The following is a 25,609-nucleotide window of genomic DNA, read 5'->3' on the forward strand; positions in this document are numbered from 1 at the left end:
ATTTTTCAGATTTTCATTTTTCTATTTCATTTCTCAAGTGGCCCCCAAGGTGCTCTCAGGAAAAATCCAAGGAGGCCTCGAGATTGACAAACCAACATTTATTTTTATTTTTTTATTTGTTCCCTCAAAAACTCATTTTATTTAAGAAAGCTGAGTATACAAAATAAATATTAATTTAATTTTGTGAATTGTAGAACTGAAAAATTATGGAAAATAATAAAATCTTAAAAAGGTCAAGGAAATTTTATTAACACACACACACACACACACACACACACACATATATATATATACACTTACGTCAAGCTCTAGAATATTTTATTGAGTTGGAACTAAGAAATTGTTATAGAGTAAAAAATTATTTTTAAAACCTTATCCAATTAATTACAAAGTGAAAAGTCACATAAATATATTAACACAATTTCAATTTTTTTTTTATTATTTAATATATTGACACTCTTGGATTCTGAACATTAAGAAGTTTAAAAATTGAGAACTTATTTCACTAGAAATACCAGAAATCTACATACAGGGACTGGACTGTCAAATATTGTTTCGGATAACACAAGGTCTTAGAATCAAAAAGGTTAAGAACCACTCAAATGTGTTTATGTTCTAAATTTGAATTGTACAAATATTTTTTTTGCTTAATTTTTTCTACATGTATTAAGGGTGATTTTATGCTTTTTGTTTTTCAGATGAGTGTATAGAAAACATCCAAAAGACACTGTAAGGTGTTTCTTTTATAGCACTTTATCTGTTTTTTTTCAATAGATTTCAATTACAATACTTTAAAGGTTGCTTACTCAAAATTAGTTTTTTTTTTTTTGGGGGGGGGGGGGGGGGGGCGGAGGTTTACTCTGAGCCATAGATCCTCACTTCAGTAGCCCTTACACACGCCCAACTTAAAAAAATGTTATTTCTGTCTATATCCTGAAGGTTTTTACAGAGGGATTTGTTCATAGAGCCTACAATTTACTCGATTATAGGCCATACAACATTTTACTCCCCTAAACAAATGTGAAATATATTGTTTTCTGTCTATTTTCTGAATTATGGAGTGATAAAAATGAAATAGGCCTACTCCAAAGTCCTTCTAAAACATGACTAATACCTCCAAAAAAATAAAAATAATAATAATTCAACAATAATTCTGAAACAGTGTAGATTTTTGAACTAGAAATGTATGCAAATTAACGAATATTTAATAAAAATTTAATATCTAACATTTCAGAAACCTTTTGTACGTCTAGACAGTTGAAGTTAGGCTGTAAGGGTTTATTTTGAGCACAGCTGAAGTGCTAGTGTTCAGCACGGCTCAGGTGTACAGTATCCAGGTGAGTCTGTGTAGTTAAGACGCACCCACCGCTCTAGCCACGCCCTCCCTTCCAGGTGAACTGTTAACGGAGCGCCGCTTACCTATGAAACAAACGAAAACACTTTCAAATCCTTCCACACTCTTCCTTTAGGCGGCTGGTTTTTCAGAAAAGCAGTTAACCTGTCCCGAGCGACCGAGGCTAGGCGCGTGAAGATGGAGGCAGCGCCGGGCGGTCTCGGGCGCTGTTCTTGCGCGTTCTGGCTCGCGGTGGCTTTCGACGCGCTCGGGCTCATCATATTATTGCTCGGCGTGTTCGGGGACTTATTTTTCTACGATTTCTTGATATATGCGGGAGCCATCATCATTTTTCTGAGTCTGATTTGGTGGGTCTTCTGGTACACGGGTAATATCAAGGTGCCCCCCGAGGAGCTAGAGGACGATGTGGGTTTGCTGAAGAAGGGCAGAGGTTTGGCCGGGGTCGTGAGGAGGTTCTCCAGCCGCCTCTCGAGCGGAATCAGAAACTCTCTCAGGAGAAGTGGGGGGCCCCGAGTTTGGAGACATGGCAGTCAAGCACCAGCGGCTTTTGTGATGGGCTCTCAGGATAAAGTGAACACTGTGTCTGCGACAGTGAGCGGAGGAGACACCCTCAGAGCAGAAACACAGGCCATTTGAATCATCACTTACAGGTTGATAGCATTTAGTTACGTCTAATTGTCTTTATTACATCACTGACTAAGATCATAACAATGCAGCTTCACCAGTTTAGTAAATAATGTTTTATGAAAAGTTACAAACAAGTAAAAAAGAAAAGAAGATGATGACTGTCTCTATTTATTCTTGATTCAATAATTGTCTTAATATTAAAGTTGCCATTCAAATGACTTTGAGGAAGTATTTGTATCGTAAGTAAGAGCAGATCACTGTTTAACACCAACCATGAAACTTACAATAGCTTTATAAACAATGGAGACTTACAGTGTAAAGTATAATGGATATACCTTCATATGTAAGAAGATGTAGCCTGCTTATGTATATGATGTTTGTTTACCACCTGATATACAAGCCTAACTCATAATTTATGAATATATATATATATATATATATATATATATATATATATATATATATATATATATATATATATATATATATATATATAAAACAATTAGACTCTAGAGAGAGAAATGGACTACCTTTTAAATGACAATAAAAATGTTTACACATTTTCTTTTTTGTTTTAACAGGTCACAGAAGAGGATATTCGACAATATGGCATTGCCTCAACTTACTTTTGTTTTTCTCTACTGTTGGAATTTTTTTTTTTTTTTTTGAAAATGTTTACAATTTAATTAGATTTTGTACATGTTGTTGATTTGATTGATCTTGTGTTTTGTGCTTTGTACTATACACTATTTTGAGATTATGCACTAACAAGAATGGCTATATGACAAAATAAAAAACAATTATGTATTTTCTTACATTTAATTGTCTGTCTTATATCTGAGATTCAAACAGCGCGACTGTAACCCAGACATGTTCTAGTGTCCTGCTTTTATTGAATCTTGTACATATAGTGAACAACCTTTGGACATTGAGAAGTGTTATTAGGTCTGCTTCCTCTTATCTTTGTTTGCTCATACCAGTTTAGAAGCAGCAGGTGTAAATGAACCAGATGGGTGGCAGACAGTGTGATGGTTAACTCAACAACATTGTTATTTCTATTCAGATCAGTTTTCCAGATATTTATATGCAGCTTTCAGGTGGATGTACAGCTTTATTTCTCAAATGCCTTTTATGTGATTCCAGATGCATTCATGCATCAACACTAAAAACTGCCTGTTTAAAACTTTTGGACAATTAATCTAACCAAATAATCTGGAAAAGATCTGTAGTCCTGTCCAACAGAGCAAATCTTATGATGAGAGAACATTTCTTCTGTGACATCCTTCTCATTACAAAACCATAAGAAAATTCTCAAATCCTATATATGTGCCAGTGGTCTTCAATAAGGAGTCCACCAATTATTGTTTGATATCTCACAAATGTATAAAAAAGTGTTCCTGGGGCTCAATTTTAGCCTGAATGCACTGTAAGTCGCTTTGGATAAAAGTGTCTGCTAAATGCATACATTTATTTTTAATTTTATTTATTTAAAAATATTGCAGCCTATTAAACATAAAATGTTTAAACATAAAATGTTAAACATAAAACATAAAATGTTAAACATAAAATAGTTCACCCCAAAATTAAAATTCTTTCATCATTTTCTCGCCTTCATGCCATTTCAAACCTGTGGGACTTGTTTCTGTGGAGCATGAAAGAAGATAGTGTTTTTAAACTATTTTCATTCAGGTTTAATGAAAGCTCAGTTAACTATTTCACATCCCACGTGAATGCATTTTATAAAAAGAGTAATGTTAAGAGTACATACTGCATTTACAATATAACACGTGCTACCTGTTTCATCTCTCTTTCATCAAGGGGCCCTTGGCCTGATAAACGTCAATATTGCATGCAAAACAAGCGTTCATCAAGTCATCACACTTCAAACCACTAGGTGGCAGAGCTTTCATTTCTAGAGCACAACTGAACTGAACACGCTACTTCCGAATCCGTGACAACAAAACAGCACTTCCGGTCGCGCAGAGCTCGGCATGGTTACGCATGTGACTATTCACATAATACTCACGTATAATGCCGGATTTAATTATAGACTTTTTCTAGATAAACATTATTTGGTGAGTTGTGATCTATTAACTCTCGCGGTGTAGTCCGTTTAATAACTCCGTGCAGTCTATAAGTGTCTGTTATTTTATCTCCACACAGTCTCTATGGTTTAATTGTGTCTTTTCTCGAGTGTGCGTCGTTTAGGTTACACGATGAAAGGTGCAGCGGATTTAGTCGACGTTAGTTGAGTTTAACGTCGTTTTGATTTGTGTTCGCAGAGTAAAATTATTAGTGATAAATAATGGAAATTGAGGGCCGAGATTTTCTCAACACTCCTCCGAAGAAAACTGTGCGTTTTGGAGGCACAGTTGCCAATACATTAGCGAAGCTACAAAAGGTGAGATTGTAAATAACGCTGTAGTATAAAGCTAATGAGATGTCACTGTCTGTAAAACATGCCCTGACATGTCTAATGTGCCATCTGCAGGGCGACACGAGTGATTATGAACTGATAAAACATCAACTCTCAGATCCTGATATTAAGGCAAGTGTTGTTCGCAATTTCAACGTTTCCACGCTTAAGATTGTGTTGTCAAGACATGTGTAAAAATCACTGAACCTAAAAATCCTTAGATGCTATGAACGGGGAATAAATCTGTATTATGTGCTTTAAAGTCTTTCATGGGCTGAGTCACTTTTCATTGAATCGGTCGAATCGACTCACGAATCAGTCTAAATGATTCATTAGAATCCTGACGTTTGTGCGTTAAACAGAAATGTTCTTCTTTCTCACGTGTGTTGTGTCTCGTTGTAGGACGCTCAGATTATCAACTGGCTGCAGGAGTTCAGGAGCTGTGTTACTCAACTTGGCAAAGATCATGAGCAATTGATACATGTTGTTTTGGTGAGGGAAACACTATTGTGTTAAATGATGAACAGCGCAGTCTGGTGATTTTGACTGTGTGTTAATGCAAGAGGTGTTTCCCTGTACAGAAGCTGCCATGGCTCGGTCGCAGTCAGGCTGTGGTGGAAGAATATCTGGCTTTTCTGAGTAACCTGGTGTCGGCCCAGACCGTTTATCTCAGAGCCTGTCTCAGAATGGTCGTCACTAATTTTGCACCAAGTAAGATTTATTATGATAATGCTGCACGCCGTTCATATTTCTCAGATGACTTGAAATAACGCTTTTTCTTCTTCTTTCAGAGAGAATACGAGTCCAAGAAGGAAATGTGGCATTTTCAGATTCTGATGATGAAGATGAAAGTTGGTGCACTTTTTTTATATCCCCTGCTTGTTTTGTGATTGAATTTGGATTATTGTATTTGTTTTGTAGTTGTATACTGGGATTTATGATCCACAGCACAACAGATGTTTTAAACGTGTTTCCTGAGCATCATATCTGAATATTAAAATGATTTCTGATGGATCATGTGACACTGAAAACTGGAGTAATGGCAGCCTTGCCACCACAGGAATAAATGTTTCATAGTATAAAATTATGATAATATTTCACAATGTTTAGATTTTACGGTTTTGATTAAATAAATGTGGATTTGGTGAGCAGCATAAAATTTTCTTCCAAACTTCTGAATGCAAGCATTCATTTTGCAGTCATTATCCATTCCTGTCAATCAGTGAAATTGTCTCTGTGCTATTAATATACCTTCTACTTTGCACCATGATTCATTGTTTGTTTCGTTTTTAATCCACACAGATCTGCCGAGGACATTTGATCATTGTCATCAAGCCTTACAGCTTATTGCAAGATATGTTCCATCGTAAGTGTCTTCTAAAGCCTCCCAAAGCGTAGCAGAGTGAAGCAGTGACTAATAAACCCTTTATTTGTTCCTTCAGAACCAGTCGATTCCTGATGCCGATCCTTTCCGACAAGTTCCCTTTTGTGCAGAAATCCTCCAGAACACTTGTGAGTTCTGGAGAAAGCATTTAAAAGCAGTACTAGATTAAATGGATATCAATGCATGCGTGAAGTGATTGTTCTGAGGCCGTGTTGTGTGTCCACACAGGAGTGTTACGTGCACAACCTGTTGAGAGTTTCGGTCTACATCCCTGACCTGAGGAGAGACATCTTAGAGCTCATCATCAGCAAGATGCTGACGCTAGATGTGAGGGACTCGTGTTCAGTCACTGTACTGAAAGCTTTGCAGCTGTGCGGCGGTTTGACGGCTGTTTTTGATATTTAGGTTAGTGCACCACGGAGTGAGATTGAAGAAGTGGAAAGCGGAGCTCAGCAAGATGCTAATGGAGCAGCACAGGATGAATGCCTCTTTGACATGGTGAGTCCAAAACACTTCAGAAAACCAAACGTGTGAATGCAAAACCTATTTAAACGGATAGTTCAGTCATCATCATATATTCAGCCTCATGTCACTCCAAACAACTTGCCTTCTATCGTGAAATCTTGAAGAATGCACTGTAATCACTCTTTTGCATGCAATGAAATTTCAAGCTTCAGAAAAGATGCAAAAGTATCAAAAAACTAAATTTGAAAGCAACATAACCGGTTTGTATGAGGAACCAAATTAAGCCCTAATTTAGGAGTAACTTATTTATATCCTAGTCGTTTTAATGTAATGTTTTGTGTGGTCTATTCAGGAAGAGGATAAGGAAGAGGAAGAGGAGGATTCATCGAGACCTGATGGAGCTGTGATGGTTCATCCTGTCGCAGAGAGACTGGACACAATGATGTCTGTCCTGCTGGCTTATATTAAGGACATTTGCCATGTCAATGGTCAGGATATTACCGTTTTATGAACCATAGAAGTTGTTTTTAGGGCTGTTGGTTAATTAAAATGTTTAATCAAAATTCAGTTAGGACATTGAGTCATTTTTTAGGAACGAAAAATGCACTGCCATTCTTAAGTTTGGCCTCAGTAAGATTTTTTTGAAAGAATGAATGCTTTTATTTTAGCATGGATGCATCTAACACCTGTCTCAAATGAATGCTGTTCTTTTTGAAATTGTCTACTCCTGAAAGAATACTGAGACAATGCATAACGGTTTGCATAAACATATTAAGCAGCACAGCAGATGTTTTTAACATAGAAAGGAATAAGAATCACCAAATCAGTTTATCTGTGAATGATTTCTGAAGGATCATGTGACATTGAAGTCTGGAGTAATGATTCTGAAAAGCTTTGCATCACAGGAATAAATTGCATTTAAAATATATTCAAGTAGAAAGCAGTAATTTTAAAAAGAAATAATATTTCACAATATTACAATTTTTACTGTATATTTCAGAAAATAAATGCATCAATAATGAGCATACAAGACTTTCAAGAATGTCCAGAGATATTTTGAACGGTAGTCTGTGTGTAATTGTTGTGTTAGTCAGTTTGTTTATACTTGCATGTAAAGAAGTGCATTAAAATGCACAGGCATCAAACATATTTCATAAATGGCATGTGCATTTTTAACTGAACTTTTTATCTTAATTTTTTTAAATATATAATCTTTTTTTAATCATTGTTTCAATCTCATTAGGCTCATTAGATCTTGAGAAAACCAAAGCTGTATACAGAGACCTGATGTGGGTGTTTGATAAGGTGGTGCTCCCCACTCACGCCTCCTGTCACGTGCAGTACTACATGTTCTACCTGTGCAGCTTCCGCCTGGTGGGTTCCCAACTCTCACTCATTCTCAAAGAAACAAACATAAACTGAAGCTTAACTCTAATCTCTTTGTTTAGGGGTTGGCTGAAGCTTTTTTGGATCACTTATGGAAGATGTTACAAGCCCCCAACCAGCCCTCCATCCTGAGACAAGCCGCTGCTGGATACATGGGCAGCTTCTTGGCAAGAGCCAAGTTTTTGCCAGTATCGTATGTGACCTTTATCATGCAGTTTTATTCTATCTAATGCAACAGAGTTCAATATTTAATCATCTTTCCTGGCAGTGGTTTGTGACCACGATTAAGTAATTAAACATTAATGTCTCTTTGTTGTTATCTGGAAAAGAAAAAGGGTTGACTGGACGCAGATACCTCTGTTTGTCACACATGGTTTGAAACCTAGATGTCAAAACTGGAGCTGTAGAGTTTCCTCTCTTCCACAGGACAGTCAAGGCCTGTCTGGACCTGTTGGTTCCCTGGTTGCACCTTTACATTGACAGTCAGGACGCTGGATCCAAAGCATTCTGTGACGTCAATCTGCACGGCCCTTTTTATACAGCTTGCCAGGCTGTGTTTTACACACTCATCTTCAGACACAATGCCATTCTGGAGGGCAATATGAAGAAAGGTCAGTACATGTGGAATTGACCTGTTTATACGTGAAGCACAGGTGTCAAAATCATTTGAGATGCTGAAACCTTTTTTGGTTTGTTTCAAGTCTGGGTCAGTTACACAATTGTTTTGCCCTGATCTTCTAATTTATTAAAGTAATCGTGCAAACAGTGACCACTTATGAATTTGTATTTTATTACTGAATTTCCATTTCATTCAAGTATTTGGGGGGGTCATAAATAATAATAATAATAAACTTTAGTTTGGCAGTTTTATAAATATTTCTTATAAAAAGTATTTTAACAAAAATGTTTCACTGCTTAATATATATATATATTTAAGAAAGTTGGTGGTCTGACTCCAACCAGCATGCACAAAAGAAAAAAACTTTCATACTTTTTACAGCAAGAAAAGGTCAGTTCAGGGTGTAAAATGTTGTGTGATGCCACAACAACATTTTAATTTATAATTTCAAATTAAAATTAATATTAAATACTGCTTTCAAACAATTAATCGCATCCAAAATAAAAGTTTTTGTTTATATATGTGTGTGTACTGTGTATATTTATTATATTTATATAAAGACACACACATACAGCATATATTTAGAAAATATTTACATGCATTTATGTGTGTATATTTATATTCATATAAATTAGATCATGTATAAATATATTTACATTTATGCATATAACAGACACTTTTATCTAAAGCAAGTTATTGTGCATTCAGGATATACAGGCTATTTTTTTTTACCAGTATGTTTAATATATTAACAAATACAAACACATTTTCTTAAATTTATACATGCTTGTGTGTTTTTATATATATATATATATATATACAGTACATAATAAATATACACAGTACACACGCATATATTATGTAAATAAGAACTTTTATTTTGGATGCGATTCATGGTTTGACAGCACTAATATTAACTCTTTATTTTAGTGTCCTTGTTACACGTTACATGTACTTACTATAGTAATTACAGTAAATTATGCGTAATTACGTGAAACTAACCCTAAACGAAACCTCCAATCATAAACTTAACACTGCAGTAGTACATATTACTAATATTACTCAGTATTTACATGTACAATTAAACTCTTAACAAATATGCCTTAAATTAATATTTCATAATATTTAATACAAATAATTTTTAGTCATAAAATAATTATTATATTTTTTTTACAAAAACCTTTTAATGAAATGAAAACTAACATGAATACAAAAGCATTTGACCAGACTTCTCATTTTCTGTGTCATTTGTCCTCGACCCTTCTGCAGGGTTGGCGTATCTCCAGGGCTTGAATCTGGAGCGTATAGTGATGTGCCAGCTCAACCCGCTGAGAGTCTGTCTACCTGCTGTCACCAACATGTTTGCAGCCATCACCAGGTACAGCACAACACATCGATCATCGGCTTACAAAACTGCACGAAATAAAAGCATGACAAATGAGGGAAATCCCACCCATCTGTTGGCAGGAAGTACCAGCTCGTCTTCTGTTACACCATCATTGAGCGAAACAACCGGAACCTGTTGCCAGTGGTGAGCTGTTCAACGGGCGGAAACTCTGTGTCCACTAACACAAACCCTCTGGATACCTTCTTCCCTTTTGATCCGTATCTCCTGAAAAGGTAACAAATTCCTGTCAAACTCAGCCGTGGAACGCCAGTTCACTAAAAATCATTTCTTATTTATTTTGCACAACAGCTCTGGAAAACTCATTGAGCCAATCTATCAGGTGTGGGAGGAGCCGTCTGATTGTATGATAGATGTGCCCAAGAAGCAAGTGATAACGGTGATACACATTCACAGTGGCTACAAAGACCATTTCAATATTTCAAATATTTTGTCTTTTTGAGTTTCATTTTGTTTGCAAATTCATGCACACTTTTTTTTAACCATCATAAGAAAACTGACTCTTTTTGGCTAATGTCAGTAGTTTAGCCTCTTCAGAGAATATCCTATAACACTGTGATCTTTTCTCACAGGGGTCTATGGAGGAGGAAGATGACTTTCTGCATGGAGAAACTCCTCAGGGTGATTTGGTAGTGGGCATGACTCCGGGCTCTTATGACTCTCATCTTCACAGTCCGCGGAGCGTTGGCTCGCCTCCGTTCTCCTTCCTGCAGCGGCCTTTCTGATCCACTGCTGTAGCACTCAGCTGGTCACAGATCACATCAGGAGGGGGCGCTCAAGGACTGCTTGTGCTCTGACTGGAGCCCTTCACACGCCAGCATTACTGACCCCGTGTTTGGCAGTAGGTTTGCTGAACCCTCTACTTCACTTTAAGACTGCATCATAAAATACCAATATGCGTTTATTGCACACTTGTGCTATATTAATAGTAAAATGAAAGAAACATTGGTGGCTTCACAAGTGGACAGTCTGATGTATTTTCTGTTTTCAGGACAAACTATTAGTTTATAACTAAAGTTTTAATGAAATTATCACTGTGTTCTCAGAGTAAATTGGAGTTGTTTTATATATATATATAATTTTGTTTTTTTTCAGTTTATTCTGAAATGATTAGAATTGGCTGGTGGTGTGTTTCAGGTGTCACTTCCCATGTTATGAGTTTGAGCTCTGACTAAGCCAGTGTCTGTTTGCACAAAATATTCTGTAGAAAATTGACTTGCAGTGAATACCTTCATTTAAAGATGGTTTTCTGTGTTATTTGTTGAAATTTTAACTGTTGTTGTCCTTGGCTTATTCTGTACAAATATCAAACCTCCACAGTGATTTGTACTTTTGCGCTACAGTTTTGAATTCAACTTTTGAAATTAACATGAAGTAGTAAAATGGTGTAGCTCTTTTATTACAATGTGGAAAATATGATCTAATGGTTGACTTAATAAAAGATGTTACTCTTAAAATGTTTATTCTTTTCTTCCAACAGAAATGTAACATTTAAATTATAATTATTATAAAACAAGTTTAATTGCAGATTAACAAAACGTTTCTCGCCTTAATTTTCTCCATTGTATGTTTGTTAGTAAATAAGTGATATTTCATGCTGTTAATGTTATCACTCTGTATTTTTGATCAACAAATGATGCTTCGGTCAGAATTAGAGACCGAAGTAAAAAAAAAAAAACATTTAAAAAAAATAACTTTTTAGAAACTTTTAAATGGTATGTGTATGTATGTATGTGTATACATATATACCAACACAGTGATGAACCTATGGCTATGCATGTTACCATTAAAAGGTAACTGGAAGGTCAAAAAATAATAATAGAAACTGTACAGATGTGCATAGTCATATATAACAAAAAAAAAAAAGATTCATGCAAGCTGTTGCAGATTACATAAGCATTAAAACTGTCAGCATGCAACCTTTGGTGCCCAAATAAATGTTTCAGATCTTGTACCATGCGACGGCTTTGGCTCAACGATGGCACACACGCACTGCTGTTCCTGCAGACACGCAAGCACGAGCACGGCTGTCTGTTTACCATAGTGGATCTGAAAATGACAGACAAATACTCTAGTATTTGTTAAATCTATGCGCTGTTGTACTGAATTCCACCTCATGAAATACGAAAACAAAAACCACACCACACTTGATTTGTTCCGACTTTAATAAAAACATTAAAAGAAAGATATTTAGGCCACACATATGATGCAATCTAGTTAAATCACAGGACTACATGTCAGCATTTGCAAAGCATGTTGCTGTTATTAATATCAACAAAGCATCTGCATAACCGTACACCTCTGTCCTCGGGACATGAATGACACCAGCTTATTACACATTGATATAAGTGACTGTAGATCCTATACAGCAAGACAAAACAGTCGAATACAGTGTGCTTATGAAAACAGTAACCCGAACCGTGAGCATTGTTCAGCTGACACACTGCAATATGACTCCCATTACTCGACACCAGTACCATGACAAGAAAAACCCCCGGTATAGTCCCAAAGACGCCGAGATGGAGCAATCAACGTCCATCAACGAAACCAACCACGAAGGATCCCCCCAAAGCACTTAACAGACCATAACTGATCGTAATGCAGTGGATGCTGGGTGACTTTGGACTGACCTGCACCGCAAATGCGTCCCAGCGTAGACATGACATGATCGGCAAAGACATGAAGAGGACATTGAAGGGTTGGACGGCGAGATTTACAAGGTCTATAACGGCAACCGCGCACATACTTGGAAGCGAGCGTGTCTACGTGTCTCTGAATAATAAAAGATTTGGACCCAAAATATAAAATCTTGAAAACATCATAGCACTTCTCAGAACAGATACAAATAAGCATCATATCAAATGATGAAGAGTGGGGACTGTCCCGGAGATCCCTATGTGAAATGTAATACATGTACTGTATAATACACCTAACTCTAATAGAGAGGTCAGCTGCACAGCCACATGTGTTTTCAGTACAGTCGTTGAAATGGGGAAATGAGATCATCTTCTTAACTGTGTGTGGTAACTGCTTCATCTGCTACAAGTGTTATAAGACACAGCTGAAATCACATTTGAGCATCTCAAAGTCGCCTCTGCTGTTAACAGTGACGTCTGTGATTCAGATTATAATTCCCTCTTTTGGTTTCTGCCTTTATGTAATGACACTCAGTACTGCTACATGTTAAATATCTACACGGACTGCTTTCAAAAATGAGTATGAGTTTGATCAGTAGAGCTCAGGCGTCTGATAACCGCTTTGAAAGAGTACAGACCACACTGCAAGTCGTCACAGTCTCTTATTCTCCACAGTATGGCTGCGGTTTGACCTCGGTGTTCTGAATGAGCCCGGTTTGTCTGTCCATCCCAGATGCCCTACTGACCTCTCCGCTCTACTGCGAGAGTCCCGAGGACAGGAGGTTGTGGCCACTGAATGAGGCTAGAGGGGAAAAAAGAGAATTATTTCAGGTTAGGTGAGGTATTGTGCACGTCTCTAATCTTCTAATGTAATGAAGATTCTCATAAGCATGTTTGCGATTGTGTTCTATTTAGAAGTGATATGCATTTGCCATATTCCCCTAAGAGTACACACTTTCCACAGTGAGAGCTTCGGAAGTTAAAAAGGGGTATAACATAACAGTCATTCAGAGTCAGTATTACAAACACACTATGGCTGACACTAATGCACAGCTGTTGTACCTTTTTTCATTAATAACAAAAACTGTTAGACTTTAAGAACAGGTAAAGTTTAAATTAAGAAATTTCTGATAAAAAAAAATGATTACTGAAATAATTCAAGCTTAATATAATAATAATAAAATATAATAAAACGTATAATTTCATTAAAAAATAAGCTCGTAAAAATGTAAATGTTATTTTTTTTAAAATATACTATTTAATTAATGAATACTATATTATATTTAGTTATTTAATACTATTTAAACACACACATATGAATAAGTATAAATGTGCATTTTTTTTCAAAGAAAGAAATACATATGTATGTATGTATGTATGTATGTAAAAAAAAAAAAAAAAAAAAAAAAAAAAATATATATATATATATATATATATATATATATATATATATATATATATATATATATATGTGTGTATATTTCATCAGTAAATATACAGTTAAAGAACATGCTTCATACATTAAATTATTTATTATTTTTATAATACATAAAGAAAGACATACATACCAGAAAACAAATGTACAGAGCATGTTCAGTAAATAAATTATTTAGCAATAATACAGTTAACATTTCAGGATGATAATTAAAGACTAGTAAAACTAATAAAACCACTTTTGCTTCGAAGGATCTTCTGAAATGCAGTCTTGTTAGGATTGACCCTACAACAAGACTGCCCTTGATTCTCATGTCAAAAAGAGCATGATTAATATGATTTAAAACTCTGCATATCTAAAACCTGGGCCACGTGACCCCTGCTGTGGTGTTTTTCAAAACTCCTTGTCAAACTGGATAACGGAGAGACTTTGCAAGGCTAGCAGTTATAGCCAAGGGTTTTGTGACGGTGAAATGAATATTTGGCCTGAGCTAAACTCAGCTGACAGCAGGAGCTGAAGGGAAAAATGCTGATAGCTTTATAACACAACAAAAACGGCCACTCACTCTGAATCACAGTCCTCTTCAGCCTTCACAACGTCTCCCTCTACGTACTGCACTAATGCTGCCAAACAACCAGACATTTAGTGAATAACCATGCCATCGCAGGTGCGAAAACACAAGTTCAAATGATTTCATTACAGTAAAAAGTCCAGAAATTGTCCTAATGCAATCTATCCAGATTATGTAAGTCACACTCCACTGGAACAGACTGATGGGGCTTCAAACAATCAGACTAAAGGAGAGAGGATTCTCACTCACTGTGATCCTCACTGCAAAGTGAGCAGACACCATCTACGAGGACTTTGGCCTCAGCTGCGAGCTGGCAGGCGGGGTCTGGAATCGGGGAGGGTGTGTCGGGACTGTCGGTCACCGGAGACGCCCGTGCGCACCTGAAGGAGGAGGAAGGGAAGTCGTGATCTCTGACGGGAGACACACTGCAACGCTCTGTGTCTGTCTTGACAAACTTACCCACTTTCCATCCCAAATAAGCTGGTATTAGTCAGAACTTTGTGGACATTCTGTAAAAACACAGCGCAAATTTTAAAGCACCACTGATACCTAGACTTTTAGCAAAAATGCTAATTCTGTCACGTCGTTCCAATCATGAATGAATTTGTTTCTTCTGCTAAACAGAAAAGGAGATCTTTTGAGGAATATGTTGGACATCACTGGAAGTCAATGTAACTGTACGGTTAACACAATTCTTCAAAAAAATCCTCTTTGGTGTTCAGCAGAAGAATGTTTGGAATGAGATGAGGGAGTAAATGATAACCTAGTTTGCATTTCTGGGTGAACTAAAGGGTTCAGTCAAAAAATGTGTTTGTGTTTACCTGTGCAAAGCCAAGGAGCTTCTTGTTGGATATCTCCAGATGTTTCCGTGTGAGTTCAGACCTTCTTAACTGGCTGTCAATGATGCTGAGCCTCCGGTTCAGCTCCATCACATCCTCCTGTGAAGAAAAAGAGCTTTAAAACCAGGCCATTTATAGTTTACTAAAACCATTCAAAATCATTTTCATTCACTGAAACGAAGCTGAAATGTAACTATTTGATGAAAAAGTGTAAAAAACTAGAAATGTTGCTTTAGCAAATAACTGAAATTAAATAAATTAGTTTAGTACTCCAAGTACTAAAATGACTAAAACTTAAAGTTATATAAAGTTAAATACATAAAAGAAATCTAATAAAAATGACAAATTTACTAAAACTAAAATAAATGAAAAATCATTCAAAATTCATAATACTATACAAATACCAAAACAGCACTGTTTAAAACTTGTTATTCACAAACAGGACTGTGTTACACTGCATAACAGTAACCTTCAGTCATCTTGTAAATCTTTTTAAAAACAATATACATGGTTTTTCATCAAACAGAGAGATTTACCTTGGTAGCCTCCAGGCCTCTCGGTTTGTTTCCGGCGAGCTGGTTCTTCAGATCTTTGATTTCAGCCTCCAGGAGCTGAATGACCTCCTCATAGTCTTGCTCGGCACTGTTAGTCTGTCTCTGAACGGCCTCTGCCACCTGCAGCTTGCTCTTCAGAGACTTATTCTCCTCCACTGTGGCTGTGGCCTTCTGTTTCATCCATACACATGGAAATAAGACTGATGAGTGGAGAAAAGTCTTAGGGCCAGATTTATTGTCAGCCTTTGCCTGCGCAAACCCTCATTTGGGGTTTAAAAACTACTGTCAGGATTTACTAAAACACACAGTGGGAAATCGTGGATTTGCGCTTGTCAATTCACTGGTATTTGTGGCATTATTTAACACCCCAAAAAATCAAGTCTTAAAGCAGGAGGTAATGTAATTTGCGAAGCTCTTGGTAGATTGTGCTGGTCATTATGGAAATGAGATGTTGCGTCTGTGTTCTTTAATATGTGCATTATTAGTAAATCACCCACAGAATCTTCCCTTCCCAATGGCGCTTTCATGGATCCGCGCTCTAACGCGAATCTGGCCCTTAAATGTTTGAACAAGTTCAGATGCTTATGTGCTTATAGCTTATATTTGGTATACACAAATATAGTGAGGTCACATGGCCAGCACAAAGTGCTGATGTATTAAGACAGCTCACATGCCTGATAATATGTGGATGGCATAATTTGAGGCATTTAAGACACAAATCGTGTTTATTTGAGATGCTGCAGGCATTACCTCAGCCGTCTTCTGCAGTTCTTCCTCCAGAGTCTTCTTGCTGTCTTCTGTGTCTTTCAGTAACACCTGAGAGCATTGCAATAAATGTTCATGTCACCAAACCTTTCTGCACAGATGTTCAGCACTGTCTCGCAAAATGTAATCAAAAGTCAAGCTGGGTTCAAACCTAAAATCACCATGCAATGCAGTTTTTTCTTTTCTAAATATATGATATCAATCTCATAGAATGATTCGTCCATGCATTTATTCTTTTTTATATCCAATTTCCAGTAAAATGATATAGTGATGCATACTAAACATCAATATAGATATATGTATATATATATATATATATATATATATATATATATATATATATATATATATATATATATATATATATATATATATATATATATATATATATGTGTGTATATATATATATATATATATATATATATGTGTGTGTGTGTATATATATATATATATATATATATATATATATATATATATATATATATATATATATATATATATATATATACTTAATGAAGGTATGAAAGAAAAACTTTCCAGAAAAAAAAAGCATAATCAGTTTAACTTGTGCTTCTTAAGATGATTTGTATGTCTTTGAATCAGTCAGACTAACATTTTAATTTGACTTAAAACTATATGTATTATGTTGTATTTCCTAACTGAGTTACAGGTCAGTTTAAGAGTAACTTAATGAGTGTTCACTGTGGACTCTGCAACACAATCCAGTGATTAATCAGTACTGACCCTAAGCTGTTTCATTTGCAGCTGGAGTTGTTTGACTTCAGTCTGAAACTCCTCCAGTTCCTCGCTGCTGTAGCTGCACTCTGACTCATAGGTCTGAAAGAGAGAGCGACACTCCTTCATAAGTGTGTGACCCTGCCTCTCAGATCTGAAAAGAACATTAAAACCAGGACCAATTCAGGGCTCATACATCGATGCGAGACGTATCCAAAAGGCGCAGGCTACAGAACAGGCAAGCTCTGACAACTGAAGCCTTTAAGAGCTTAAAAGACAGCTTTGATAACTTTCCTGAGCAGCAGAAAAGCTCCTTTAAGAATGCAAAGTAAATCTCCCGACATGCTCAACTTCAGGAGAAAGTGAAGTCTCAATGTGAGGAGGTGCTCTGAGGATTGCGCTGGAGTTTAGCCCCAATCAAAGTCACTACTAAATCCCGCGGGTCTACTTACCGGAGAATGAAAGGCAGAAGTGTCCATCAAACTAGCTGCTTCCTGATAGGAGAACATGAAGGGACCATGCCCCAGTCCCGCCTCCTCCAGCTTCTCCTGATAAACGCTGCGGGTGGCTTCCACAAAGTCTTATTAAGAAAACAGAGGCGTAGTTAGAAATAGCCAAGAATAGCATTACAAACAAGCACGTAAGGAATTACAACAAAAAAGCACGTAAGGAATTACAACATCAAAACCATCAAGTCTTCTGCTATGTTGATTTGAACACGTGTGATTTCAGGTCAACATTTGCTTGCTACACAGAAAACGGGTGCAATATATTCTCTTCACCTGTGACTCAGCAGAATCTATCCAGAATATTCCATGAGAAAGAGCGTCTAGAGGGAATATTTATGTTCAGGTGCCCTAGCTCGAAGTGTTTGCACAGCTGAAGTACAAGAAAACAGGCAGAACTCTTGCTCCACTGCAAGCACTTTGATCAGGATTTGCCTCGGTGGCATCTTCCTGCTGAGGAGCGTAACTCCCTGTCGTGAAGCAGCCTGGAAATATACTTAGCTGTCTAAGTTTGTACTGAACCCAAATACCCCCCCCCCCCCCCCCCCGACAGACAATCTGTCTCTAAAAACTCATTCTAAGTGTTTCAAAGTGTAAACTCGAGCTCAATATCCAAATATGGACTGTGATTCCCTTTTCAGAATAGGTATTTCCGTCCCTGTCAAAATGTGATTATTTCCTGTGGTTATTTCAGAGGTTGGGAACCTTAGGCTCGCAAGCTGCACCGGTAATCACTGGCATCCGAGCAATGAGTGCTAGAGAGATTAGTATTACAGTCATTTCAATAATGTTCAATTCTGCCACATTTCCATGCTAAACTACAACTTCCTTTTTTGCAAAAATGCAGTAAGCTTTTTTCTTTGTCATGCAACCTGTTTGTTTTATTTAGGTTTGTAAAAAAAAAAAAATTGTTGGTGGTAGTCATAGAAAACAGTTTACTTATGAAGATACATTTCTATTAATATATTTAAAATATTTAAAATCATAATCATAACTTTAAATCTTAAAATGTCAACCGCTGAATTGGTTAAAACAATCAACAAAACCTAATCAGTTAAATTAAATATGATATAAAACCCCACTCATTAAAGGATGTTTGCACAGGATGTGCTTTTATTGCAGGGGTAGTGCAAAAACATAATGTAATTGTGTGCATGCTTGTAATTTGAAAAATAAGTGAAAATGATTACAAATAGCACTTCAGATCAAAACGGCCCCTATTTTAGACTTTAATACTGAAATATGTGATTTTTTAAAAAGGGTTTGCAGTCCACACCGAAATGATTGTGATTGTTTTCTTTATCTAGTTGACTGGCTAAGGATCACGTATAAAGGTGTAGCTGTGTGCAGCATAAAGGTGTAAAGGATGTGTCTATACCTCCATACGATACAGTTCCCTGAGGGTCTGTAGTGAGACTCTCTCTGAGCTGCCGCTGCTTCTCATCCGTTACATCCAGACCAAGGTACGACAGAGCCTGTAAAATGAACAAACTGTCAATATAGTGATTCAGGGCCTACTCGACCACATCCTGCACCTTTGAAACTCTGCAATGCCATTCTCATATTCCAAAAAAAAAACATTATTAATTTATTAATTTATTTATTACAACACTGTTTTGAATTTACTGCTCAGATGAGAGAAACACAAAATATATATGATGTATCCATATTTCTGATGCATACAGAAACACAAAATATATACTGATGACTGATTCTTTTTCGACTGTACAGCATCCAAGCAAGCTTGAATCTAATGTTACAGCTATGTACACAGGAGGGCAGTGTGGTAACAGAGGTCAAGCCGGTAGTGTACCATAAATCCAGGCTTATGGTCCATAAGACTTCAAAAGACGTTAATAAGGCTAATCAGATTAGGTTCAAACCTACAATCTGATATTGCCACAAAAGTAATATATACGGTACAAACACCAATGGCAAGAAAACTGTCCCGTTCCAGATAAAACATCTACTTAAAGATGAGACAAACAGAGGAGTAAACAGCATAAAGTCGCATCAAAATTTTTATTCATGTCAAATACCTGTTCCTGCAACACTTAATATTGTGTGCATTGTGCCTCTAGTCCACATTTAAGTGCTCTCGTCCATTGAGACCTAATCCTATTAATGGGTCGGTAGATTAGGGTCAGCCTCGGGATCAGCGGGATTAAATTAAATCTCTGCTAAACAACTGCACCATAACAAAGAGCAGAGACAGAGATCTGTGATAGTTATGATAAGTTATCTGCATAAGTGCTCTGTCAGTTACTTTGCACTGAGACACAGGCTCCTCTTGAAGTCACTGGTTCAGATTTCAGTGGGGATTAACCCTTTAAATTCCCCTTGTTTTCTGAACTGCTGGGTCCAATCCTGCGATTACTAAAAACACAGGGAAAAGCACTTGGCACATGCCACTGCAATCATAAACTATGTAGATAATTAAAGTATTTAATTAATTAACCAAATTAACAGTATTTATTTATCTCAAATGTTTAAAAGAAAATCCACTCATATGAGCTGAAGATGATAGCAACTGATTTCTTTTAGCTGGTTGCCTTATGGAGGCCTTATGGGGGCCACCAGGTTAAAGGGATACTTAACCTAAAAATGAAAACTCTGTCATTAATGACTCACCCTCATGTGGTTCCAAACCTGTAAGACCTGTAAAACACAAATTAAGATATTTCGATGAAATCCGAGAGCTTTCTGACCCTTCATAGACAGCAAGGCAACTGATACGTTCAAAGCCCAGAAAGGTAACAAGAACATCGTTATTTTGCTGTTTTTGCTTTCTTTTGGCACAAAAAATATTCTTGTATAGCTTCAGAAAAATTAAAGTTGAACCCCTGATGTCACATGGACTATTTTAACAATCAGTTGCCTTGTTGTCTACAGAGGGTCAGAAAGCTCTTGGATTTCATCAAAATATCTTGATTTGTGTTCTGAAGATGAACGAAGGTCTTACAGGTAAGGAACCACATGAGGGTGAGCAATTAATGACAGAAATTAATTTTTTTGGGTGAACTATCTCTTTAAGGTCACATGAGTCATATTTTGTAATGTTATCTAGTGGTTCTGGGATGGGGACCATTCATAATATTTCTTAGTGTTTCTTAATATTCTTAATAATATTTCTTACTTCCTACCAGTGTTAAATTTGGCATAAAATTTTGATTTAGTTTTAGTCAAGGTGCGTCCCAAATCGCATACTTATGCACTATTCTATGAAGTTTTTTTTAGTTTTAATAGTGTGAGTAGTGTGTTCACACTGAAAATTACAAAGAAAAAGTGCAGTTTAAACACCCAGATCATGCACTTAACCAAAAAAACTAAGTGTGTAATGTTGTATGCTTCATTCACTCAATGAAGGGTGAGGGGCTACCAGACTCCATTTATGAATGACAAAATAACGTTATATAATTCATACACTACATGGTTGAGTACACAGTGCATAAGTACATAGTGTATGAATGCATAGTGTTTAGTGCATCAATTGGGATGCGGCTATAGTCTTTTGACCAAAATGCCATTTAGTTTTAGTCATATTTTAGTCTAGTTTTAGTCTACTAAATATCATACAATTTTAGTCGACTAAAATCTAAAGGGTTTAGTTAAATTGCAATGCATTATTATTATTTTTATTTCTGTTTTGGTTATATTAGTACGTCAAGTTAAGATAAAGCTTATAAACTAAAATACGTTTTTTTAATATATTTATTTTAGATATTTATTTCCTTTTTTATAGATTTGCTTTATAATTTCAGTTAACATTTATTTTAGTTCAATTATAATATTAGAATATTTTATGGTTTTAGTTTAACTATAAAAACTTGAAAAAAAATAAATAAATAATTTTGTGAAAAAAAAATTATTAGTCTGTCCGTACTGTGATGAGGAATCCCAGACAGAAGCTACAATCGTTATGGAAATGGAAATGAAATGAAATTAGATACAGTTTATGTACACAAAATATCAATAATGACCAGGAAGAAAGGCTTGAAAAACATTGTGATGCTTATTTTGAAATGTCTGCAAGGTTGACTGTACAGTAGGCTGCTCAATCAAGTTCAGAGGAGGGAAATAAAATATGCATTCTTACAACCATCTAAAACACATTACCACTTAAATATTGCATAGGAAACATTGTCATAATTAATTACATTTGTGCTTATTTGTAGCCATTTTTTTGTGAGGTCAGTGAAAATATTACCAGTCAAGTCAGCAGGACGTGTCCTTGATTATCAGTCAAATGTAAACTTACCATTCACAGCACCGGACAGCTGAGAATATTTCATGAAGCATAGCTCTTTGTACACATGCAAAACTGTCTGTGTGAACCAGGCTTACCAGATCGAGCTTCTCTGATTTGAGCCGTATGTGGGGGTCCAGTGAGATCTTGGGTTTGGAAACAGTGGCTTGTCTCTGCGCGGTGGAGGCTGAGGGGGAAAGTGGAACAGTAATTCACCTACTTAAAGAGTCACACTCACATTAGAGCATTTAGTGGCGAGTGCTAGTAAGCTGCATTGGAAAACGTGGCCTTAAATGTTTTTTTCATTGTCTGGGAGCTCAAACGAATGGGTATTATATTAATACAATAAAGATTATGAACTGTGTGAGGGATTTGAATCGAGGGGTGGAGAAAGAGATAGCGATAGAGAAAGTCAGGTATTAACACCAGTGCTTTCAGTGGCGTGTATTTTTAAGCAACGCTGGCTATGAGAGCTATGAAATGATCACCCCCACCCCGGGGACATGCTCCTGCAGGGGATTTATCTGCCTTCTGACGCTCATGATTGACAGCTCGAGCTCAGACACGTCAGACTCACGCAGACTCAGACAGGTCCCATGCACAGCAGGAGCTCGCCCAGGAGGTGTGGATTTAACAGGTGCTACTGATGGCACACAATCCAGGACAACTAAAACAATCCCGATTAATGGGGCGTCTATGAATGTTGCACCAGAATTGCAACTCATTACAAGGTTGGTTCACATAAAAATTGAATAATTTACTTGCCTTCGTGTTGTACAAACATGTATAAATTCCTTTTCTTCTATGAAACACATAATGTGAATTGCTGAAGAATTCCCTGCCTACTGTTTTCCTTATAATGAAAGTGAATGGGGACTCTGTCAAGCTTCAACATCACAAAAGAGTACATTAACAGTATCTATAAGGGGATAGGTCACTAAAACATTTTTTTTAATTCTGGCATCATTCACTCACCCTCATGTCGTTCCAAACCTGTCTCTTTCTTATGTTGAACACAAAAGAAGATATTCTGAAGATTGCTGGTAAACAATCAGTATTCACAGTATTTCTTTCCAACAGCTGCAAAATTCTTCCAAAAATATTCTTTAGTGTTCAACATAAGAAAGAGACTCACACAGGTTTGGAACGACATGATGACAAAATGTTCATTTTCGGGTGAACTATCCATTTAAGTGCTGTATTCACATTGTTCTCATAGTAAATACAGCAAAATTAGGCTGAAGTTAGAATGGCATTTTGTCATGATGATTTCTAGTCTATTTAAAAAAAAATAGATTTCAGTCTGTTTCATACACAAAGCTATTATATGTTTTCAGAAGACTTGGAATATAGCAAATGATTTATATAGACCACTGTTATAATGCTTTAACTGTGTTTTTTGTCACTTGACAGCCCCAGTCCCCATTCACTTTTGTTACATGGAAAAGCCTATATATTCTTCAAAAGTTATTTTTTAGGTTTTCATGTCATTTGGGTCATGGGGTGAGTATATGATCCGACTTCTCAAATCCAAGGGCCAAGCTCAAAATCGACACATAAGAACTTAACATAGGTTTTATAATGTCATGTTTAACCTACACTCTCAAAAAAAAAATAAGGGTACAAAACTGGGGTAGTACTAATTAGTACCATTTAGGGGTTGAAATTGAAATAAGGTTAAAAAATGATGAGCAGAATTCTACAACAATCTCCATACCTCTACAAATCATGAAGGAACGAAGATAAGCAGATCTCACACAGTCTGAGTGCATCTAGTCTCCCTTTCTAAAAAGGACACCCAGAAGGGCTTTTGCTGGATTACAGCACCTATTTAATTCAGATAAGACAGAGCTTCCTTATTCTTATAAGATTTAATCAGCTAGTCTGGATAAATGGGTAAGTAAGAACCATACACTTTATAGATGTCACAAATGATTAGCATGTTATGCCAGTAAACACAACACCATCCAGAGTTCAAGGGCGAGCCGGGCATGCTTAAGCTTGAACTCTGGGCCAGGGATAGCCTGATGGACAGGTGCATGGTACACATCTAAGTTTGGACGATGGACATTAAAGCCAGACTTGAAATCTCTGAATGTCACTGCATTAAATAACAATTTACAAATGTTACAAATAGTCTCTTAACCAATATCTTATTCCAGCAATAATATAATTTGACCTTTCTTTTAATATCCTTACAACTAGGTCCATTTACTTGAGAAGAAAAAATTAATATTGTAATGATAATTGCATTTAGGGAATATATTTTGAGGGTTTTGTATTTATAATTAATATGCATCATATTAAATATTAATATTAATTATATTAATCGTTAGATTTTAAAAAACTTTATCCAATGCCATTTTTTTAATATTAATTATTAATGTTCTGAATGATGAATTCTGTTTTTAGTTGACAGCTCACATTTTAAAAAGTTTATTGGGATAAATCAATATAATAAAATCTATATATTGTTAAAATTAATCAATATTTATTTTTTAAATGTTAGGGAAATTTCATAAACAAAAAATAACTTGGTCAGAATAGTCAATTTCAGTAACTGTTTATTCTGCATATTATTTTTTATTATTCTAACACAGTTAATCTAATACATGACACATTCAAATACACTAGAATGACGATAGCCATTTTTAAGTGTGAATTCAGTGTCGAAATGTTTCTGGGGACTCTGTATAAAGAAATACAATGGTGAATTGTTTTTTGGGCATTATTTCAGGATAGGAAGATTTCGGTGTCTGGAAAAGTGACTTGACATGTTAACATCCACTCTGACTGCTGCTTCAAATATGCATGAAATGGACTAAAGTGGTGTCACGTCACGTTTCTGTTGTGTTTTGTCTTGCTTGTGTCTTGATCAGTTCATTGTTCCCACTTGTTGTGTTGTTAATTATCCCATTTAGTCCCTGTGTTTTATAAGCCCTATCTGTTCCTTAGTCCCCTGTCTGCTATTATCTGTATTTTGGTCTATGTGTTGTGCTATCGCAGCGCCTCGATTCCTTGTGTTTGCTTTGTGAATTATAATAAAAGACTTCACTGGACTACTCCTGCGTCGTGCGCTCCTTAGACAGCTAGCACACGTTACAAGTGGCTTTCTCTGTATGCTTTCTTTAACAATTTATCAATCCCATTTGGTGCCCCAAGAAAGGATTACACAGTATGTATGGCAAACCAGTCTGTACCAAACAGCTACCCAGCTGCTGTGAGCTGAGATAGGAGCACCATCTGACTCTACATGAAAGAGGCCTTCCTCTCTTTTTGTGGTACGTCTTCTAGAATTTGATTGTGTCATTTAAACACTTCACATACAAGCCCGACCCCCGCAGCACCGAGAGATTACTTTGCAAGTAACCGTTGATTAAAATCCAAACACTGCTACTGACTAATCCCCAAACTTTCTCTCTGAAAACAAATTATTGCTTTGCAAGAATCCCGTTTCTGGTTAATTTTAGATGCTACTTGCACCGAGGCAAGGTACAGTAACCTAAAGAGCAGCTACTTCCTGTATTCATGAACCTGCACTTGAACACCACTGGTATTTCCCCTTTTAGTCTGTTTCCATTAAGGATTTTAAAGGATATACTCTACAAACACAATAACAATAAATTTGCAGCAAAATATCTATATTAAATTAAAAGTTAATATTAA

At 36.3% G+C, this 25,609-nt stretch overlaps 3 protein-coding genes across 5 annotated transcripts in view; 2 read left to right on the top strand and 1 right to left on the bottom strand.

The window, feature by feature from the left end:
* The first annotated feature begins 1,366 nt into the window (after positions 1–1,366).
* LOC127953727 (transmembrane protein 238-like) lies at positions 1,367–2,787 on the top strand. The gene is made up of 2 exons (XM_052553008.1): positions 1,367–2,004; positions 2,563–2,787. The coding sequence occupies exon 1, from the start codon at positions 1,532–1,534 to the stop codon at positions 1,988–1,990; it is 459 nt and encodes a 152-aa protein (XP_052408968.1). The 5' UTR covers positions 1,367–1,531; the 3' UTR covers positions 1,991–2,004; positions 2,563–2,787.
* A 1,111-nt stretch (positions 2,788–3,898) lies between these two features.
* rrn3 (RRN3 homolog, RNA polymerase I transcription factor) lies at positions 3,899–11,113 on the top strand. The gene is made up of 18 exons (XM_052553001.1): positions 3,899–4,056; positions 4,264–4,382; positions 4,473–4,529; positions 4,800–4,889; positions 4,979–5,108; positions 5,189–5,248; positions 5,700–5,763; positions 5,840–5,909; positions 6,010–6,108; positions 6,187–6,279; positions 6,599–6,734; positions 7,490–7,620; positions 7,695–7,825; positions 8,059–8,243; positions 9,521–9,629; positions 9,719–9,871; positions 9,948–10,035; positions 10,229–11,113. Exons 2-18 carry the CDS (start codon positions 4,287–4,289, stop codon positions 10,379–10,381), a joined length of 1,845 nt encoding a protein of 614 aa, XP_052408961.1. The 5' UTR covers positions 3,899–4,056; positions 4,264–4,286; the 3' UTR covers positions 10,382–11,113.
* Positions 11,114–11,803: 690 nt separating this feature from the next.
* The window catches only part of si:dkeyp-72e1.9 (syntaxin-binding protein 4), a 40,869-nt gene continuing 27,063 nt past the window's right edge, over positions 11,804–25,609 (bottom strand). For all 3 annotated transcript variants that reach the window (XM_052552998.1, XM_052553000.1, XM_052552999.1), the window contains exons 12-22: positions 22,042–22,130; positions 19,076–19,172; positions 17,644–17,771; positions 17,201–17,293; positions 16,442–16,507; positions 15,674–15,862; positions 15,120–15,236; positions 14,758–14,807; positions 14,548–14,678; positions 14,293–14,350; positions 11,804–13,094 (exon numbers count right to left, since the gene is read on the bottom strand). In XM_052552998.1, coding sequence (XP_052408958.1) covers positions 13,031–13,094; positions 14,293–14,350; positions 14,548–14,678; positions 14,758–14,807; positions 15,120–15,236; positions 15,674–15,862; positions 16,442–16,507; positions 17,201–17,293; positions 17,644–17,771; positions 19,076–19,172; positions 22,042–22,130 — 1,082 coding nt within the window. In that variant the 3' untranslated portion in view covers positions 11,804–13,030. The remainder of the gene's footprint in view (positions 13,095–14,292; positions 14,351–14,547; positions 14,679–14,757; positions 14,808–15,119; positions 15,237–15,673; positions 15,863–16,441; positions 16,508–17,200; positions 17,294–17,643; positions 17,772–19,075; positions 19,173–22,041; positions 22,131–25,609) is intronic.

The sequence above is a fragment of the Carassius gibelio genome, chromosome B3, assembly GCF_023724105.1.
Source record: "Carassius gibelio isolate Cgi1373 ecotype wild population from Czech Republic chromosome B3, carGib1.2-hapl.c, whole genome shotgun sequence".
Taxonomy (NCBI): domain Eukaryota; kingdom Metazoa; phylum Chordata; class Actinopteri; order Cypriniformes; family Cyprinidae; genus Carassius; species Carassius gibelio.